A 12,034-nucleotide genomic window follows, 5' to 3' on the forward strand; every position below is an offset into this window, starting at 1 on the left:
TAGCATTTTTGCCTCTGATTCACAAGGTTCGAGTTCCACTCCAGGAATTGAGTGCAAAAATCAAGGCATCAACACAGTAGAGGGAGTGCTGCACTACTGGAGGTGCTGTCTCTCAGATAAGACGAGAAATCAAGGCCCCTTTGCCTGATAGGGTCGATATAAAAGATAAAATTTACTATTTCAAAGAGCAGGGGAGTTAATGCCAGTATCCTGATCAATGTTTACCTCTCAATCGACATTATATTTAAAAAATTATCTAGTCATTATCACATTGCTCTTTGGCTATATGCAAATTGGTTGCTGTGTTTTGTACATTATAACAGTGACTATTCTTCAAAAGGGCTTAATTGGATGTAAAACGCTTTAAAATGTCCAGTGGTCTTTATTTTTAATGTGGTTCGAGGTCAAGTTTTATTTTACAATGCTCCTGTTAAGTGCTTTGGAATGCTTCAGGCACCAAATAAATAAAAGTTATTGCTGTTCCTTTTTTTTTTGGAGGAGGTGAGTGGAGCCAAAGGAGAACTTGTGTAATTAGGTACAAGTTCAGCCAGGCCGTGGAGGGTGGTGGTGTTGGTTGATGGCAACTGTTTGGGCCTCTGTCCAAGAAAGAAGCTTGGGGCTATCAGGAAAAAAAACAATATTTCAGGCACAGAAGACCATTCAGCCCATTGTGTCCATGGCAATTGAAAAATAGTTATCCAGTTTAATCCTACCTTCCAGATCTTTATCCATAGCCCTATAAGTTATGGCACCTTAAGTGCATTTCCAAGTGATTTTTAAAAGTGATGAAGTTGCTGCCTCCAGCATCCTTTCAGATCGATTAGGAGTCCCAGACCCCCACCACCCTTTGAGTGAAAAAAATACTCAAATCCCCTCAAATCTTTCTGCTAATTAGTTTAAGCCGATGCCCCCTGGTTATTGATCTTGAAGGAAATATGTCCTTCGTATCCAGTCTCCCCACGGCCCCTCATAATTTGATGCACCTCATTAAATCTCCCCACAGCATCCTGTTCTAAAACAAACAATCCAATCTTTCCTCAGGTAAAATTTGTTATTCCTGCCAGCATCTCTTCTGCATCCTCTCTACTTCTATCACATATTTCCTGTAATGTGATGACCAGAACTATGCACAGTAATCTGTGGCATTACTAGTGTTTTATACAGTTCTGCAATGATCTCCTGACATCTTATGCTTTTTGTACCGAAGTTTGTCACTTACCATGAATAGCCCATCCACACATCTTAATTTAAATCAGCTACCAACAATCATTTTTTTAGCTATCAGGATTAAACATTTCCAAACCATTATTGTCAGCCGAGCAAGCATTAAAAATAAAAGGTAATCGAGCTGAAACATAAATTATGTTTCCCTTGCCATATAAGCGGTCTGACATGCTGAGTTTTTGCAGCATTTTCTGTTTATAGATTTCCAGCATCGCAGTGTTTGGCTTTTGCACGAAAATCCAAGGCACCAGTGATCCATGTGCTGCCCTGGTCGGTTTTTGATATCATAAACAGCATATAAGATAATTCTTTGACATGACGATGGATTATTTTTGGATTTTCTTTTGTTCTATTTAACTTTCTTGCCGGGGCTGCTGAACAGTTAACCAAGTGAGCTCCATGTCTCGCTGGAGAGCTGGCCACGTGCATTGCTGCAAGCACCGTGTTGGCTGCGAACGCTTCCGGGTAGGAGGGCGCGAGCTCGGAGCCATCACAACGGCTGGCGCGAGGCAGGCGTTGGGGAGCGAATAGGTGAGCAGCGCCCCTCCCATCCCCGGCAGGGAAACAGGTGAGCAGTCCCCCCCGCCCCCCCAACACCTGTAGGGAAACAGGTGAGCAGTCCCCCCCGCCCCCCAAACACCTGTAGGGAAACAGGTGAGCAGTCCCCTTCTCCTCAACACCCGCAAGTCCTTGCAGGTAAACGGGTGAGCACCCCCCAACACCCACAGGTAAACGGGTGAGCAGCCCCACCCTTCTGGGCCGCACAGGTGAGCTGCCCCCTCCCAATCCTGATGGACTGCACGGGTGAGCAGACCTCGTCACTGGGCCACGCAGGTAAGAAGTGAGGAGCTCTTTCAGTACACCCCTGGGGCCACATGAGCACAGAGTCTCTAGTTACAGACTGTTGTTAGCACTTGCAACAGGAGGCAGATGGAGTGAGTCCACTTGGTTCTGTGCCTGAGAATGTTAGTTTAGTTTTGGTTTGTGACCCTTCACGGGAGGTTGCAGCACTCACCCACATTGTTGAAAAGTCGTTGTCTTCTATGTTGTTGAAAATGACATTAAATGAAATGGAGCAGGAATATCAGGGCAATATACCTAAAATAACATATTTATTGTTAGGTGATATGATTCAGTTTTTTTCAGTTTGTACTTGCTTCCAAATATCAGCCATGACTAATTTGTAGAAGTATTTTATCTCTAAAGTGGAGTTCACTTCTTTCTGTAATGCTTGTTGTCAAGTAATACATTATACTTCTAATCTCTGTTTTAAAACATTTCAGCTTCCTGGAACCAAATGCTATATTTATTGTTTAGGCTTCTTCCCCATTAAATATGGATCTACTTCATAGGCATTGCTCTACCTTGTTTGACTGGTTTGAGGATCCTGTACCTCTACTTTCCAGTAACTCTTTTGCCAAGAGGCAGGCTGTGGCAATCTCTGTGGCATGCATGAAAAGGTCTTCCACCAGTAATTAAGAGCTTTTTAAATTTTACTTATGGAAGCTATGAAAGGGTTATTGGACCATGAACATTTTGCTACAGGGAACAACTGAGGTAGAAACCATTGCATTCTTTTTAATGGAAAATTTGGAGAAATATTTGAAGTACAGGGATTTGGGGAGAATGTGGGACAGACTTTTTTTATAGCAAAGACCAGCTTGGACAGATACAATCCATATCTTGCTCAGAGTATTGGGATGTAGCCACGGAATAGTGCATTTCAATTTCACAGCTGGCTGTAAGCATTCTTGCCCTGTAAATTTCTATGGAATTGTTTTTTTTGGCAGTTTTTCCTGACCTGTGTTAGAATAAACATTGGTGGACACCAGTTCCTTTTTACCCAACTATTGGTGGACTATTTTACCATAAGGGTATGGCAGCCAAGCTAATTTCTAGTATTGGCTAACATTTACATATGCACTTTCCATCAGTGGTCCTAAGTCAATGTTAGAAGCCTCTGCTCACTTCCTCAGTCTACCTGGTTTTAGCTCCCTATTCCCAATATTTATCAGTGCTCCCTCTTAGTGGAAAAGCAAGCAGATATCATTGGTCAACAGGCAATATCTTTCCCAACGGCTCAGTAAGCAAACATCAAGTCGCTGATCAATGCAAACCATCAAGTCCCAGGTTCAATTTCAGGTCTGTGTTCTTAAAAAAACAAAAATGAAACTCCAGTTTGTGATCCATGCCTTGCCAGGAAGTTGAGAGGTAGCTGAGGATAGTTTGCTGTGAGGATTTGATATGCTACAATTTATTCAAAATATGTAGATGAACTATGTCTGGAGCAATGGAAGGATGGCTACTTTGCTGAGTTTGCTCATATCTTTGTTATTTTGCACCCTGCATATTGGTACATAGTATGTGGGCAAGGCAGTCAAGAAAAAAATTGAAAAATGACACTTATCCACAAAAGAGCCAAATGTGCTTTGTGAGGTACAGATTGGGTAACTGATTTAGAATCTTGCTACAGCTCTGGCCTAGGCTTGAGTGGAAAAGATTGGCTATAATGAAGTACTATTAGACATGAATTCTGGTAAATTTTCTAATGGGAAAAGCTAAATACTGCACTTACATTGTATTGACTATTTATTGCTGCTCTCTATGTGGTTTGTGCACTGATACATTGTTGTTCGGCAGCTGATTGTAGTGCAGCAATAAGTGTGGCACCCTGGATTTACATCCACGTAACAATTAGTTCCTGGCTAATACAATGCCCGATATAATATAATATAATGAAAGACATAACATGGTGGCAGCAGGTGTCAGTGAGTAAAAACCCAAACATTTTAGATGGATTTAATGCTGGATAAGATTGGAAAAAAATTACCCTGCATTCGGGCCTGAGAAAGAAAAACTGAGTAACTCGTGAAAATGAAATGGCCGCTGCCACAGCAATGAATGCACAGCTACAGCTTGTAGTGAGTTGGGAAGCTGGTGATGTCATTGAGGCATTTGAGAAGTTTAGCAAAAGTGCAGATTGACATTCAGTAGCTTTCTAAAAGGCACTAGTGAAGTGGAAAGGATCAGCTACATCTTTTTATGGGCAGGAGAGAATAGGTTAAATTTGTTTAATAGCTGGGAGATGAGAGAGACCTACAGTAAAAACCTAGATAAAATTTTTGATGAATTAAACACACATCTCCAGCTAAAGTCAAATCACCAGATCCACCAATATGAATTTCAAAGTCGAAGATTGGAGCCAGGTGAACCTGTTAACAATTTTGTGACAAGGTTGAAAAATGCAGCCAGAAAATGTATAAGGAAATGAATGAAAGGCTGACAGATCAACTAATTTGGGATTCTGCACAAGCTCACACTATCACAGTCTGTAGACATTGCGAGAGCACATGAAACCATGAGTAGACAGATGAACATGCTGACTACCCAAACAGCCAGCCTTCAGTTAAATGAAAAGAAAAATAGCAGGGGTGATGCAGTGAAACAGCAACAAAATAATGCACACTAAACAGAAAGATGGATGTGCAGGAGCTGTGAATGACCACATGAGATTACAGACAGAAGGAAATATTCCGTATTTGGATCAAATTATAGAGCTTGTGGAAAGCCCAATTGCTGGATAAAGCTGTGCGGAACCAGAAAGAAAGATAGTAACTGAGTTATCAGAGAGAGAAAAATAGGATGAATGAGAAGGAATAGAAAACAAAACATCCATACCTTGAAAGATGATGATGAGTTTGAGAACACAATGGGCATAGGAACCATAGAACTGCATGAAATGGCTGGATGCAATAGCTCCCAGAGAAAAAAAATTCGCATAATCATTCAGATCAGGAAGAGGGTGAGAAATAAGCCACAGCCATAAATCTGAAGGTGAAGATTGATATTGGAGTGCAAAGCAACATCATCCCATTCCGACTATGCCAGAAGATGTTTCCTGAAAATTTAAAAGGAACTGGTCATTTAAGGAAAGATGGTCTGAAACTGAGCAACTTCATGTTGACAGTCTTTGGTGGAATTGAGGTTCAACAGCTAGGAACAACCCAGGTTAAAGGGATATACAAAGGAAAAGAGACGTTCTACGTTGCTAAAACAGATGGTTTTGCTATCCAGGGTTGTGTAGTTGTGAGGAGCTGCAGCTTATCTCAGTAAACCATGTGGTGAAGGAAGCAACGCTGAGGGTTGTAGGTAGTACAGCCATTGAAAAGCGCCTCTCAATCAGAAGAAATGACTATCTGATACAATTGTATCCAGGGTGTTTTGATGGGACAATGGGATGCTTTGAAGATTTTGAGTCCCACATCATTATCAATCCAGCGAAGAAACCAGTGATTCACCCCCAAAGTAAAATACCAATAGGACTAAAAGAAAAGCTTGAAAAAGAGCTCCTAGAGTTGGAAGAAAAGAAAGTGATTGCCAGAGTTTGAAAGCCTACAGATTGAGTAAATTCTATCATGGTGAGAGAGAAACCTAATGGAAGGCGAAGAATTTGCCTGGATCCCAAAGAGCTTAAGCAATAAGGAGGAATCACTACCCTATTCCATTACTGGAAGAGATCACACCAGCACTGGCAGGAGCAAATGTTTTCAGCAAGCTTGATGCCAGAAATGCCTACTGGAATATGAAGCTTGATGAGGAATCTTAACTGTTGATAACATTCAACACACCCTTTTGTTGGTACAAATTCCTGCATCTATCTTTTGGCCTCAAAGTGAGCCAGGATGTTGTTGGCGGCTTCCCTTCGTTCTCGAAGGTAGCCATTTCCTACAGGTGTAGAATCATCTGTTGTGCATTGGAATGTGGCTGTGGAACCCGATTGCAGGCCTGCACAGCTTTCCACTGTGCGGGCAAGGAAGAACTGTCTGATTTTGTTGGGATTGCCCTGTCTTTCTAGCTTTCCTTTACCCCATAGCTGCCTGTATTCTTTGCTGTTCAAAGGAAACAATGCCACTACTTGAGATTGCTTTCCAGTTAGTTCATTCTTGTGTATTTTTCTCCCATTCTGGTGGACATGCCACATTTTCTGATGGTTTCCTTCAAGGAATCCTTGAACCTTAATCTCAGCCTACCTCGCATACATTACCAAAAGGTGTCATGACGACACCCAAGGTCTAGACGTTGGTACGAGACCAGGTCATTACGAAAAGACATGATCTGCTTGGTGTTCTCCACACCCGCACTTACCATAATGCAGATTGCAACACTGACCACCCTCTTGTCAGCAGCAGAGTGAAGGTGCAACCTTGAAAGTTTCACAGCTCCAAACAAGATGACCTGCCAAGTATCAACAGCACTTGCGCAAGCAGTGATGCCAATTACACGTACTTTGCACTGTTGCTAGAACAATAGCTAACCACCAAGGGTTTATCGGGAAGCACCAATGATTGTATTGATGAAGCTTAGATGTCATTAAATTCAAACATCTATGAAGCACCATAAGCATCATTTGGTAAAGACAGAACCCGCAGCTAAGATTGGTTTGAAACCTACTCAGCTGAGATTATATAAGTCATTGATGCAAAAATCAAAGCCCACACGATGCACAGCATAAATCCAGCAGCTAAAGCACTGCACAACCTGAAAGTGGCTAAGGCAGCAGTACAAAAGATAGGGAGATACTGCGCAAATAAACACTAGATCAACTTCTGTCAAGAAATCCAAACTGCCTGTGACAATGGAAATCTACGAGCTACAAAGAGGGTACTGGGCCAAATTTGCCCCTCTGAAGTCAGCAAATGGTAAAATGCTCATCGACAGAAGTAAGCAGATGTCTCACTGGGCTGAATACTACTGTGAGCTTACTCCTGTGAGTTAGACATCTCCCAGTCTGCACTTGATACTTGCTCAGAGCTTCCTGACATGAATGAGATAAATAAAGAACTCTCATCACTTGAGACTGAAAAGTCCATAGACTGCCCCGCAAACAGAAGGCCACCAGTTCAAGATAGAATCCCAGCTGAATTCAAGCACGGAAAGATCCATCTATTGCAGACCTTTATCACCACCTCCTTCTCTGCTGGATGGTGGGCTCCATTGCACAGGAGATGTGTGACGCCAAAAACAAAGGCAACAAAGGACATTGCAACAACTACAGGGGCATCTTGCACCTTAGCATCATGGGGAAGGCCTTAGCTAGGGTCATAATTAAAATACTCCATCTACTTAGACTGCATCTGGAAGCACAGTGCTGTTTCTGTGTGGGCAGATTCTACTGTGGACATGATCATCTCCTTACAAGAGAAGTGTAGAGAACAGGACACATCTTTTTACCTTATTTCCATAGATCTCATCAAAGCATTTGACACCATCAACAGAGCAAGGCTTTACAAGATTTTAGGAAAAATTGACTGTCCACCAAGCTCCTCGGTTTCATCTGCTTCTCCTTTGACAACATGCATTGCACTGTACAGTTTGATGGCTCCACTTCCACCAGTTTAAGAGTGAAGGATGGAGTGGAACAAGGCTGTGTCCTAGTACCCACTCTGTTTAGTATCTTCTTCTCCATGCTTCTGACCTTCACTTTTCCTGCAGATGTGGAAGAAGCCTACTTGCATACTAGATCAGATGGCAGACTCTGCAATTTGTTAAAACTGAAAGTGAAGTCAAAAACACGACATCCTGATCAGGGAATTCCTATAGCCCGACGATGCTATGCTAGTTGCCTAAATGGCAAGTCGGCTACAAAGACTCACGGACTGCCTGTCCCATGCCTATAACTTGTTCTCCCTGACTGCGCATCAAAAAAAATGTGGCCATGGGACAAGGTGTTGCATCTCCGCCTCTGATCACATTAAATAACACCCAATTGGAAGTGACTAGGAAATTCTGCTACCTTGGCTCCATAGTGACAGTCTGCCCCTTGATACGCAGTTTGATATGTGCATCGGCAAAGCACCTATTACTACCTTTGGCCAACTTGTGAAATGAGCATGGGATAACATCAAGCTGACCCTTAGGACCAAGATAGTTTATAAGGCTTGTGTTCTCAGCACCTTGCATGGCTATGAAGTATGGGCGACTTATAGCCATCAAGAAAAGAAGCTCAATGATTTCGACCTTCGCAGACTGCAGTGCATATGGGTGCACCCTGGCAGGACAAAGTCATGATATGGGTGTCCTTTCAAAGGCAGAGCTCCAAAGTGTGTTGGGTCTAATCAACCAGAGGTGGCTTTGGTGGATCGCATGTCTGCAGGATGGGAGGCAATCACTTACCCAAAGACATCTTGAATGGTGAGCTAGCCGGAGGTAGGTGACGAGTGGGGTGCCCAAGGCTCCGCTTCACGGATGCTTGCAAGCGTGACATGAAGGTCCTAAATATTGACTATTGCACTTGGGAGTCACTAGCTTACGAAAGAAGGAAATAGTGACATGTCCTGTGAGCTGGCATGCACTACCATGATGCCCAGTGGCTACAGCAGCTTGGCAACAGGCGCCAATGCCAAAAACAACAACCTGCAATGACCCTTGGCAGCTTCATGTGCAACACTTGTGGCAGAACCTTCCCCCTAAGGGTTGGACTTCACAGTCTTCAGTAAAGATGTACCAAATGAAGACACCCACCCAAATGGATTGTTTGCTGCATGTCCATCATTTCTCATAGATCGAAGGATGATAACAACAATGGTCGTCAGTGCTAGAAATGGCTGAAGAGCTAAAGCCATTGAAAATTTATCTTTCACTTTTATTTAAAAATTGGTGACAACTACATTGCAGAATATCAAGTACTGGCGATTCTTCTCTGAAAGTTTGGACTTAGCTGGCAATAACAACAACCTGCATTTATACAGTGTCTTTAATGTAGTAAAATGTCCCAAAGTGCTTCACAGGAGTGCAATCAGACAAAAATTGACACCAGGTTAATGTTAGATATTTGCGACTTTTCTGCAAGACAATTGCCTGTGACATATTTATTTCAGCTTCTAATTGAAACACAGCTTAATTTAAGAAAGCTCACTGAAGTGGGAAATTTCTGGGTAATTGTAGCTAGCAAAAGGAGCAATAAAAACCTTTGCTGTCCTGTTCATACATCAAGTCTCATTCAAATTCTATCTGGTTAGAATGGCAAAGAAAATGTTTTTCGTCTTTTCCATCTCTGGATTAATAGAGGCAAATCAGATAGAGTTCCCATTCCAGATACTTGTGGAAAACATAGATGTGACAACAGGATTGGGCTTGATTATGATGTTTCTCTCCCTTTGCCATGCATAGCATTGTAACCTTTACTTTTCAGCTTGATAGAAATGCTTTAGTCTGCTGGCCTAATGTTTGGAATAGTATGTTTAAAAATAAATTGTACAGCCAAAATACTAAAGTGAAAAGTTTCTGAAAACAAAAGGAAACGTGATATGCTACATGATTTAAGAACCTTTTTCATTTTTAAAGGCCTTTACCAATTCTGTGTACTCTTAGTGGGTGCACATAATATAATCTCGAGCAATGTCTTTGGAATGCTTGTTCAATTTAAAACATTCAACAGTGCAACAGTGATTTCAAAGAGAAGGGAAATTGTGCATTTTGACAATGAAACTGAAATTACAGATTCAAAATTACTATTTTAGATTTTTTAACTTGTCACCTATTGAGATGTATGGGGAGTTCTTATGGTTTTATTTTTAAATTACTGAGGTCTAGACTATCATAAAACATTATTTTATGTGAGATAAGGCTGATAAATTTTTGGATATGCCAATGAAAATGCATATAATTCTTTAAAACTGCTATGAAAATATTTACGAACATTTGTATTTTTATTGAATGAATATTATGATATATTGAAATTGCAAAAGTATGTAAAGTAATATTGTTATTTGATCTTTGTAGGTGCACAGTGAAGGATGGATGATGATGAATTTGGAGGATTTGAAGTATGTATTAAAGTGTGCAGAATAAGTTCATGTGTAGCTTTAGACTCTGCCTTTTTGCTAGGTTAAATATTGGACATGTACCATACAAGTGATGGGTGGTACAGTGTGGTGGAATCGTGTGGTTTGTTTTTGGAATCATGTTTTGAATTCAGCCCAGACATATGGGAATAAAAATCTCAGCTAGCTTAAGGCAATGAAGGTTTGAATTGGATTTTGGCAGTCTTACTGCAGTTCCCAGAAGAAACTGGTACACAGAATTGCTTTCACATTTGCTATAAAGGACCTCATTCTGGCTAATTACCAAGACAAGGTGAATGTTAATTTCTTCTGGAGCTGCTTGCGGGGGGGAAACCAAATACTTTTCTTGCATCTCCTTATAGGCTGCCCTTATATTTAAGAAGGGACTCTGGATGCTATTTTTTTTAATGAAAAATGCTTTTAATTGATCTTGACCTGAATTATATTTTTATGCTTATCAAATAAAAATTATTGCTAGGGAATGGAACCCATTTCTGTTTTTTTTTTATACACGCTCTTGTCATTAGCAGACTCCAGCTCATAAACAATATGCATGGAAATCCCTTTTTCCATTGCCGCAAAGATGTGGTTGTATCCCATCCTTTAGTACACCAGCGGGATTCCTTTTCTTTGTGCACATTAGCCAATGTGTGAAATCGTTAGCTTGTAAACAATTTTCAAGTGTGGCAAATGAGTTGATTGCCCAGTTAATTTCAAGTGAAATTCTTGCAGCCAGCAGAGAGAAGAATGCTTCATTCCATCACTCTGGCCTGGATTTACACTCTGGCCTTTCCTCTTTGGAAACAATGTGCCAAAACTTACTGTATCATCCAGTATATAAAAAAAATACATCTTTTTCAGCATCCCCTCTATTTACTGTGGGGTGCCATATTGAAATGCGAGGGACTTGAAGCATTGCACTGAAGATTGTGCTTTATAGAAAGGGCCCAAAATGTATGAACATGTGAATTAAGAGCAGGAGTAGGCCATCTGGCCCCTCGAGTCTGCTCTGCCATTCAATAAGATCATGGCTGATCTGACTTTAACCTCAGCTGCGCATTTCCGCCTACCCTGGGTAAGCTTTCACCCTCTTGCATATCAAGAATCTATATACTTCTACCTTAAAGATATTGAAAGACTCTTCTTCCACCACCTTTTGAGGAAGAGAGTTCCACAGACACTCAATCCTCTGGGAGAAAAAAGTTCTCCTCATCTCTGTCGTAAATGGGTGACCCCTTATTTTTAAACAGTGACCCTTAGTTCTAGATTTTCCCACAAGAAGAAACGTGGTTTCCACATCAGCCCTGTCAAGAGCTATGTTTCAATTAAGTTGCTTTTTACCCTTCTAAACTCCAATGGATACAAGCCTAGCTTGTCCAACCTTTCATGACAACCCCCCCATTCCAGGTCTAGTAAACCTTCTTTGAACTGTTTCCAATGCATTTACAAGACTAACCGCTTCCTTGAGTGTATGTAAATTGACTCATGTTAATCTTGGAATAGATTCTCTCCTCCCACTTGAATGAAACTGAAATTTATTGAGAAAATTGTTCACATTGCAAGTGTTCATATCAGTTTTGAAAAGGAAAATCCATCAATGCCTCGGAATAAAAGTTTTTTTTCAATAGAAGTAAATAATTGGCAACTCGACAGAGCTCCTTTGATTGGGGATCTTCACAGTTTTCTTCTTTCTGCCCCTTCCCAAGCTTTGAGAGACAATTGTAGTAGCCAACCCCGCTCAGATCCACTAACACAGCACAGACCGCATGTTGTCTCTGTGATCTTGCTGGTTTGTATGGCTCTGCAACACTAAACAGTGAATTTACCCACTGAACCATCAGGGGAGGCATTATTTTTATTCAGCACAGCACAGATTGTTTTCATGGCTTTGAATATGTGCCTTGAAGACAGTGAGGCACAAAAACATTATTGTAAATGTATGAAATTTAGATTACTCTTGGTGCTCT

General features: G+C 41.2%; 1 protein-coding gene across 4 annotated transcripts in view; it reads left to right on the plus strand.

The window, feature by feature from the left end:
* The first annotated feature begins 1,681 nt into the window (after positions 1-1,681).
* Positions 1,682-12,034, plus strand: part of LOC121293377 (coiled-coil domain-containing protein 91-like) — a 188,739-nt gene continuing 178,386 nt past the window's right edge. For 2 of the 4 annotated variants that reach the window (XM_041216401.1, XM_041216405.1), the window contains exons 1-2: positions 1,692-1,792; positions 10,006-10,049. In XM_041216401.1, the coding sequence (XP_041072335.1) occupies positions 10,020-10,049 (30 nt within the window). In that variant the 5' untranslated portion in view covers positions 1,692-1,792; positions 10,006-10,019. Of the gene's footprint in view, positions 1,793-1,913; positions 2,059-10,005; positions 10,050-12,034 lie in introns of those variants that run through there. The other 2 variants (XM_041216403.1, XM_041216404.1) reach the window with 2 other exon arrangements.

This window comes from Carcharodon carcharias, chromosome 21, assembly GCF_017639515.1.
Source record: "Carcharodon carcharias isolate sCarCar2 chromosome 21, sCarCar2.pri, whole genome shotgun sequence".
Classification (NCBI taxonomy): Eukaryota; Metazoa; Chordata; class Chondrichthyes; order Lamniformes; family Lamnidae; genus Carcharodon; species Carcharodon carcharias.